The sequence below is a fragment of the Electrona antarctica genome (genome assembly GCF_951216825.1).
Source record: "Electrona antarctica genome assembly, chromosome: 22".
Classification (NCBI taxonomy): domain Eukaryota; kingdom Metazoa; phylum Chordata; class Actinopteri; order Myctophiformes; family Myctophidae; genus Electrona; species Electrona antarctica.
The window spans coordinates 33,410,190-33,419,730 of NC_136805.1; the positions used below are offsets into that span (position 1 = coordinate 33,410,190).

The following is a 9,541-nucleotide window of genomic DNA, read 5'->3' on the forward strand; positions in this document are numbered from 1 at the left end:
AATCACATCCGGGTGTGATTTCATTACGTCAGATCAGAGCTGATCAGGCTACATAATACCTTACCTTATTTCATTACGTTAGACATTACGTCAGACCACAGCTGATCATGCTATATAAAACCTTACACCACTCAGTTCACACGGGTGTGATTTTTGACTTATAGCCTACCTGTCCATTCAAATTTCAAACTCTAGTCGGGCCTGCCCCAAAGTTATTAGTGCAGCCTCAGCCTGCGAAAACAAGTTCTCAACAGGCCCACCTGTCCATTCAAACTCTAGACGGGCCTGCCCCAAAGTTTTTAGTGCAGCCGCACCCACCACAGAGGGAAACTAGAGTTCTCAACAGGCCCGGAAATTAAGGCCCGGCCCTACCTCTACCTGGGCCCTGATCCAACCCTGTACACTCAAGAGAATGTCCCCGCTACCACCCTTAGATCTCCATATACTGTATCAAGCTGACCTGTTCTGACATTCCATATGTTGATCTGACCTCATCAAACCCTGTACACTCAAGACATGCTCCTTATATGGCCAGTACAGAATTCATTCCATGTTGGTCTGACCCCCCCAGTGCTTGCCCAGCAGTCTGCCGTCAACGAGGCGGACGCGTGCCCTTTAAGGCGAGGTCGCTTCTCGCCCTCAGGCGTCTTACTAAAAAAACATTTCAAAATGAGTTATTGTTTTGACCCCGTCCCAGTAGTAGCACATGACAAGCCTCCTCATGTCACAATGACCACTGTTTAATTAATTCCACTGTGCTCATATCCAGTGGCGTTTCCAGGAATTACATTTTGGGCAGGCAAGAATTACATTTTGGACAGGCAAGATGTGTTAATTGTCGTCTCCCCGCGCACAATCGTAGCACTAAAGGTTTTCAAAGAGATATACCTGCCAGACGAGTAGTATACAAAGGCTGAAAGGCTTGCATGTACATTCCAATGGGTGATTGAGGGTCACTCTCTACCGCGACGGCCGGCCAATCAGCTGTCCACTAATAGTTCTCATGTCTTGTTTTTGTCCTCTTTTTTTCTCATTGTATGGATTTTGGCCAGGCCAGAAATGGATTTGGACAGGCGGACACCTGCCCTCGCCTTATTGTAGATACGCCTCTGGCTCTGCTCATATCTGCTATCACACAACAGTTGTGGTCTAACGTTTCTTAAAAATAATAGAATAGGCCTAATGAAAAGAGAGATTTTCACTTTCCTACATTACTGAAAGTCTGAATGCATATAGTCGAGGGCCACATGCTGCGCAGTACCTTCAAGAAGGTTCCACCTGTGGTGACCTGACCACCAGTAGAACTTGAAACCCCCTCCCTGAGACAAGGTTCAGCTTGTTTATGCTTTGAGAAAGACATTGGATTAAGAAAGTAATGTCTTTAAAAGGATCCCTGGCTAATAAGACAAATAGATAGGCCTATGCCTTAAATGTTTGCTGTAGTGTAGCGCCTAGATTAGAACCTACACACGCGCACGCGCACGCACACACACACACACACACACACACGCACACACACACACACACACACACACGCGGTTTCCGTATCCCTATCCAAGTATAGTGACGTGTAACCAGGAAGTGGCTAGCTAGTAGCTACACAGAATCATCACTAGACAACAGCAGACTTTAGCAGATTGAAACATGATGGTAAGTGACAAATCTCACTCTGTTTGTTGTTCACTATGGAATCAGTCGATTCATTTTTACTGTGCCGCAAAGAACGGTGGCAGAATTTCACCAACTCCTCAGGGAGGGACGAATCTGTCGCTGCAGTCTCTGTGTTGCTAATGAGTTAGCATAGTGTGTTTAAATGTAAACACATGTTAGTTATACAACACCCCGTTTTTAACACCACACATGATAACGCGTAACGTTTTAATGTGATATTAGCACACCATGGACGTAACTGTCATCTATATGTGGTCGTAGACTTGCCGTTAAACACTAGATAAACAACGTCATCTATATCTATAGTAGACGTGTCATTTACTGTGTATGTCAGTGATTCTCAATATCAACCCTTCCAAGGACCACCAGTTTGTGCATTAGCGATTAGGCCACACTTGTATAGGCCTCCTGTTAGCCCCTTTCTGGACCCTTGTTTACCTTTTCTCCCCAAATACAGAAAAGGTAAACAAGGGGACCAGAAAGGAGCTAGCCTCCATATGTGGTCTGATCCAACAACTTGTGCGCCACTGCACATCTTTCTGTAGTGCCCTGCGAGAGATAAATGCATATTATTTTGTGTAGCAGGGCAGCTCGTTTATATCCCAGCCCATGTATGGAACAGTGTAGCACATAGGCAAAATAAATCAGGTCTTAATAAAGCAGTAGTTGTTGTGTATAAATCCTAAGAGTATTCCTCTATTAATGGTGGTGCAGTGTCACTCTCAGATTCCTTTAGTTTAAGAAAAGATGATGACAACAGGCAGTATCACATGATTGATTGATTTATTAACAGTTTGCAGAATTACAGTACATTTCAAGTACAACTCAATACAAAAACTGTTAACGGTGAGTGGACGACACCATAAAGCATTACACTTGTTTACAATAGGGCCTACCATTTTCAATTCATCAAAACATTTAGAGACGTACGGATATACACAACTATATAGTCAAAAATAAATAATCATAGGAGGTAAAAAGTGAAAATAAACATACAGTGAAGGGAAACGGGTGGGTGGACAATTCAGATTTTACGGGGGCCAGTTTCGAATTGCAGCCGTCCGTAGGTGCCCTTTGAGAGCAGTTTTGAAGGAGTCAAGGGATTCGCATGTCTTAATGACTGTTGGTAGGGCGTTCCACATTTTGGTGGCATAGGAGCGAAGTTTATTTAATCCCTTGTTTGTGCCGAATCTGGATTGCACATGGTTTGTTGAACTCCCTCTGGTGTTGTGGGTGTGGACTTCGTTGACATTAAGGAAGTATTTAGACAGGTACATGGGTATCTTGTAGCCGCAATTTGCAACTCTAGATTTTTTTATAATGGGATGAATCTAGAGTTGCAATACCCTCCATTGACTCCCCACTCATCATTTTGCGTTTGCGATCTGCTTGTCTTAAACAACGTTAAACTCACCAACATTGCAGCTGTAGTCCAAGCTTGAATTATTCTCTTTCAATCTGCCGAGCTTGTTTTTCATAAAAATCCCTTGTAGACATGTTATGAGCTACTTTCTTTCAAGAAATTCTGTGCAAGTGATTATTTTTCTAAGTGCTGGAGTTTGGAAGCGCTCGTCGTAAGTCACTGAACGTCCCTGCATGCATCTGTTTCGCATTTGCACATAATGCAGGAGGCAGCAGCGCGACCCCTTAATACAAACGAGCGCTTCCAAACTCCAACATTTCTTCTTCTTGACAGAAAGTAGCTCATAACATGTCTACGGGGGATTTTTATGAAAAACAAGCTCGGCAGATTGAAAGAGAATAATTCAAGCTTGGACTACAGCTGCAATGTTGGTGAGTTTAACGTCGTTTAAGACAAGCAGATCGCAAACGCAAAATGATGAGTGGGGAGTCAATGGAGGGTATTGCAACTCTAGATTCATCCCATTATAAAAAAATCTAGAGTTGCAAATTGCGGCTAGGTATCTTGGTGGTGTAGTGAATCTTGTGGACCAGACCATGACAAGTTCTAAACTTGATTAAACACAGTCAGTGGTCGCACTCGCATTACATGAGCAGGAGATATGAGTCGTAACAGATATGGAGTCCAATATTATGAATAAGTACACAATAACAAACACATGATGTTCGACAATGTAGTCAAGTTGTACAAGTTGTACTTCAGCTCGCATTTGGCTGCGAGCTGATGGTGTCACACTAGTAAAGCAGTGACGATCATCAGCATAGATCTATGCTTATGGGAATGAAAGTGAATCGGTACAGTACAGACACCAGTCAGATGATATCAGGGCGAGCATAACAGGCCAAGCATACGATGGATTATAAACGGTGTTTAGAATAGAAACTGTACAGGTATCACTTTTACAGTATTGGATATGTTAAACCTTACTGGTGAAAATTGGTATTACAATATCGGTGTCGATAGCCATGGACATATTCAGTTATCGGACGGATTTTGCCCAGAACGTCAATATTTTGTATCCCTCGTATTTAGTCTAATGTGTTGTGCTGCTAGTCCATATCTAGATAGATATGGCGATTGGCGACATTGTATAACAGTCAAGATGGTCTTGCACACTATCAGTCAAGGTTCAAAATGGCTCTTCCTTATCGATCCCCTAGGAAAATGATGATGATGTGTCCCTGTTTGACGCAGAGGAGGATGTTGGGACAAAGTCAAAGAAGACTATCAAGTAAGTTGACTCACATGTTCACTCAGTCAACATCCTTGTGCAAATGCCTAATATCACATGACGTTTGACTGTAACAATAACAACTACCGTGTATTATCATATCTGTATTAACCCATTTAGATCGGAGGACACATCTGTGTCACCTTAGCTTTTAACCACTTTAACCATTATTTAAAACTTTAGCTGTTGAAAAATAGCAGATCTACAAGCTCGTAGCACAGCACAGTGCCGCGCTACGAGCTTGTAGATCTGCTTTTCGTTAAAATGTGGCGCGAAGGCCACATTTCGGTGGCGTAACCGTCTGGGCACCCGACTGGTAATCCAGTCGCAGTGTGCCGGGGGTTCGACTCCCGAGCCCGACACGGCCTTTACTGCATGTCTTCCCCCATCTCTCTCCCGTTTCCTGTCAGCCTACTGTCTGTCCCTTCAAAAACCAATAAAAGGCGTAAGCCGCAAAAAAATATCTTTTAAAAAAAAAAAATTGGCGCGAATCTTTGAATATGTATTCTTTCACAGCAAACATTTCTTTTTTTTTTTTTTTTTTTTAATGTTCTGTTTATTAATTTTTAGTTTTTTAAGTAAATTGAGAAATACAAACAGAGTAACAAATACACAGCGAACATTTCTAACTCAAATCTTTGCTTCTGGGGGGGGTGTCCCCTGGAACAACATATTTTCAGATGGGGGTCGGCGGCCAATTACATATCATTTTTGCGGTTCTTGACATGAAATTCTTTGAGAACCACTGGCATAGAAACATAGGATTTTCAGAAAACTTTCATGATTTAGAAGACATTTTGTAGAATCTGGTTTCAGGTCTCAATGTATTAAAAAACGATATGTTGTTCTTCACAGGCATCCACTGGCATCATTCTTTCACCTCTTCTTCCGAGTTAGTGCTATCCTAGTGTACCTGCTCTGTAAGTTTTTCAGTAGCAGTTTCATTGCCCCCATGGTCATGGTCATCCTCCTCCTGTCATGTGACTTCTGGACTGTAAAGGTGGGCTACTTCCTCACGTTGAAAATAGATCAAGTATTATAACTAGTGAGAGTTGAGATATGTGCGTGACATCATACTGAGTGGCAAAAACTACTTTCTGGCCTTGACAGCCCATACATCCAAACAGAAAAGTCCTATCTGATTAAATTGCCAGAGTTGCCACTCACTTTGCCACTTGATTTGCCTCTCACTTTATGCATGCGCATACCCTAGTCTATATAATGAGTATTACAGCAGCATAATATCTGATTATAAATATATATATATACTATACCAGATATACAGAAACAGACACAGATGGACATAATCATATGATATATACGTATAAATCATACATAATATTTGAGCTTATCTATATTGTCTATTGTAGAACGTCACTGGCAGGTTGATGGTTGGTCTGAGATGGTGGAACCGGGTGGATGATGATGGTGGGAACCACTGGGTGTTTGAGTCTAGAAAGGTACAGTACATTTATCTGAACTTGATTCATCAAATTGTTGTACGTTATGCTTTTTCTTTTCATTATTATTATTATTATTGTAAATTTTTCCAGTGATTGTGTAGACAATAAGCCTTTGAAGGTATTCTGGGGTAGCATTATGCTGCTTATTGCTTGGGCTTGTAAACACAACTTGCAAAGTCTTAACGAAAACAGTACATCACTTCGGCACACTTCTCCTTCAATTATCATGGGGGAATGCAAAATCCTGATATACACTCATTTTCGAATGTGCCGTGCCCATGTGTTCATTGTGTTTTGCATCATTTATTGTCACCCTTTATCGTTTCAACCACCCACCTATGGGTTTCCCCTTAATTATTAACTAAAGGGCCGGCCACGGTGTCATAATGGTATATTTGTTTGCTCTCATTGATGAACAAGCTCACTGCGCGTCACTTCGTGCCTTGCTGCGAGCTTGTATGTCTGCTATTTTTGAATAGCCAACGCATAAATATAAAATGACACCGTGTTTTTCCCAGTTTTAAGGCTCACAGAAAATAGAAACGCAGGCAGAAGACACTGACAACCAATGTACCATAACTTAAGTAATGATTGAGTAGGACCATTTCCAGATAGAATTATGCTATTTCATGGGGGAATCCTGATCGTGTGCTTTTAAAACCCCATGATACATTATTGACCTATTGTACAATTAAAAAATTATAAATACTGAATGCAATGCTTACTGTCAGGAAGCTTCATTGCACTGGCAGATGTCAGTATGAGAATATCCTCTTTGTTTTCCTCAGGGGAGTGGAAAGAAGCAGCTGGTCTCGGATTCAGAGTCACGTATCTTCTGGCTTGGACTGATTGTTTGTCCCATCCTCTGGGGTATCTTCGCCTTCAGTGCCCTCTTCTCTTTCAACATTAAGTGGCTGGTAAGTCTTAAAGGATGAGAAGGTCTTCTTATCTTATTAAAGTGCCACGGTTAAAGGAGAATTCCATACTAGAAGGCTTTCTTACCTTTATTTGTAGTTATGTCCCCACCAAAGATGTCCAGGTGTTATTTTGTGCAAAAGTGCATTATTGGCCATTTCCCCTACCATAAGCCCTCCAGCCACCCAACCCCCCCCCCCCCCCCCCCCCCCTGGCCGCAGCGGGGAAAAAACTTTTTTTTGGTACTTTATTTACAGTTTGCTAATAAATACAGTGGTGCGTGGCGCGAGCTTTCAGTTCACAATGATTAATGAACACACTAAATTGTTTCAGTATCTTGTTTCAACATTTCAGCATGATCAACAGTAAATAATTAAATTGTTTCAGCCATAAGCGGCGGGTGGATTTTACCTTTAGCTAGGTGGGACGACGACGACGCAGATTTATTTATTTATTTCCCCCAGATGGTCTAACAATGTCATGATTTGACCAATGTATTACCAATCTCGTACACCATTGCTCACGAAAGCAAGATCCTTGACCCAATTACAGCCACTGCATCTTACCTTTTAATTAAAGTAAAAGTAGTCTGAGGAAAAGGAACAGTTCTGTTCCCCGGACATTGTTTTGGGCTATTTTGGCTGAGATGGCTCTGTTTGTCAAGTCTCAAGTCAGTGTGGAGATTACCCGGCGGTGTTGCTGCCCCTCCCCTCCCCTCCCGGCTCATGGCTCTTTACAGACGGGCCGACGGTACACAGACAGCAGCCTCTCCGCTGACCGTGTTAGTGTTGCTGCAGGAGACGGAGTGTGAATGAACCGTGCGCTCACTGGAACAAAGCCACCATATTAGCATTTGAATACCTGTTCTGTGAACACCGTAAAGGTGTGTGCCTACGTGACAAAATTACCAGGGGGAGGGGATCTTCAGCCTTAATCTCAGTGGGTGCTATTTGGCTTATTATTTTTTCAGTGCCTCAGGCACTCCCGAAGTTGACGCCGTTGAGGTCAAGTTTAGTCGCTTCTGTCAGTCTGTGCCACCATATAGCTCTTCAGCCTTAAGCCCTTTGAAGAGCCACCAGCTGATTTGGTGAACCAGAAGTAACAGTCAATCATTTCCGGGGCAGCCGGTAGATACTTTCGCGCTAAGCTAATATAGTACCGCGAGGTCGCAGGGATTTTTTATTGAGCCCCTAAAACATCAATGTTCTGTATGATCACCTCAATCTGAGCTTCAATTCAGAGAAAAACGCAGCTAAAGATAGTGTGGACGGAGGGAAAATATTCAATGGCGTCACGCCATTGAACGCGGAAGCAAAGTGTTGCCAGGCGACGGAGATGCCAAGATCCGGTAAAAATAATACTAGTGATGATGGATGCATTAGAAACTAATAACTCGTCCAATGTCGTTCTAGGCGATCTGTGACTTTTAATCAAATTCGTCCAATGTCTTACCACGTTTTATTTCTTCCCCCCCCCCCCCCCCCCCCCCTCTTCTGTACACAGCCTGTGGTGATCATGGGTCTGGTGTTGCAGGGAGCCAACATGTACGGATATGTGCGCTGCAGAGTGGGAGGCAAGACCAGCTTAAAGAACATGGCTACGAATTATTTTGGCCGTCAGTTCCTCAAACAGGTGACCTGATTTTTGTGAAACATGGGAAACATAAACTCAACAAACGACTGCATGAATTAAATTTCAGTCATTTGGATTCCATAGAAGCCAAGCATGTCTATCTATGGAAGCATATTGCACACCGATAATAGCCTCTCTACAAGCTCACAACACATCGCAACGCAACGTGTTGTGAGCTTGTAGATCGGCTATTTTTTGTCATTAGTTATTTTAAGATTAAAGTTGTTAAACTAGCAATAGAATACAGAGGCATCTTCCATAAACACAAGATGTTGCAGTAATGCCAATAAAAGCCTCAAACTGTGATTTCTTCAACCAGTTGGCTCTATGTAGAACAGCAGGAACATAGGTTCAGAGTGATAATACCTAAACATTATCATTAAAGTTTCAGTCATGAGATTTTATTTAGCTTTTTCCATGCAACTGATTACAATCTGTTTTCAAGTGATGTAGTATACAGTAATTCTGATTCGTGTTCATTTTTCCTCTTTATAGGCGCTGTCCAAGGAAGGGGAATCGTAGAGTACAACTCTTCGATTTGGAACATGTTTGCATTATTCTAAATGCTATATAGTAAATAGACTTTTATTAGCACATTGATAAATTGAATGAAACATTTTTGCAGCAATGTGAAAACAGAAATTGTTGAATTTCTGTGGTAACAATTCAAGAAGGTGATGGGAATCTCTGTTTTGCTAGTTCACACAAACCCTTTAACTATTTTGTTAACCTTTTGTTTTGTTTTCCATTGCACATTAACCTCTGTTAAACAATGATGATTGTTTTTTTTGTGAAAGTTGTTGTGCAAACACTTTTGTAAGGACGTGTATAAGTAAAGCAGTGTAAAGGTATGGGGTGCATTTGTAAATAATTATTTATGTAAAGAAACTACTGTATGTGGACCACCTTTGTGTGCAAATACATTTTTAACAATTTCCAAAATGTGTGATTTTTGGTGTTCTCTATTGTTAGTCAAAATTGATTATATGAACTGTTATTATGAGCAGGCAAACATGATAATTGGACCATGAATGAATTTCAAACGCCCAGATGGAGGTCATCTTGTGGACTACACTGACACATGGTGGAATGTTTAAGAAGTGTATAATATTTACATCTACTTGGCTGCCTACATAACAGTAACACATTTAGAACATTAACATTAACATTTGTACAAACTGCAAAGTATTATAATTAACATAACAT

The 9,541-nt window shown here is 41.5% G+C and overlaps 1 protein-coding gene across 2 annotated transcripts; it reads left to right on the forward strand.

The window, feature by feature from the left end:
- The first annotated feature begins 1,514 nt into the window (after window positions 1-1,514).
- On the forward strand, window positions 1,515-9,270 carry tvp23b (trans-golgi network vesicle protein 23 homolog B). 2 transcript variants are annotated; one of them, XM_079493125.1, is made up of 7 exons: window positions 1,515-1,650; window positions 4,255-4,325; window positions 5,181-5,325; window positions 5,696-5,785; window positions 6,577-6,705; window positions 8,207-8,335; window positions 8,831-9,270. In XM_079493125.1, exons 1-7 carry the CDS (start codon window positions 1,645-1,647, stop codon window positions 8,855-8,857), a joined length of 597 nt encoding a protein of 198 aa, XP_079349251.1. In that variant the 5' UTR covers window positions 1,515-1,644; the 3' UTR covers window positions 8,858-9,270. The 2 variants fall into 2 exon arrangements, with proteins under 2 accessions (XP_079349251.1, XP_079349252.1); XM_079493126.1 differs by lacking the exon at window positions 5,696-5,785.
- Window positions 9,271-9,541: the final 271 nt, after the last annotated feature.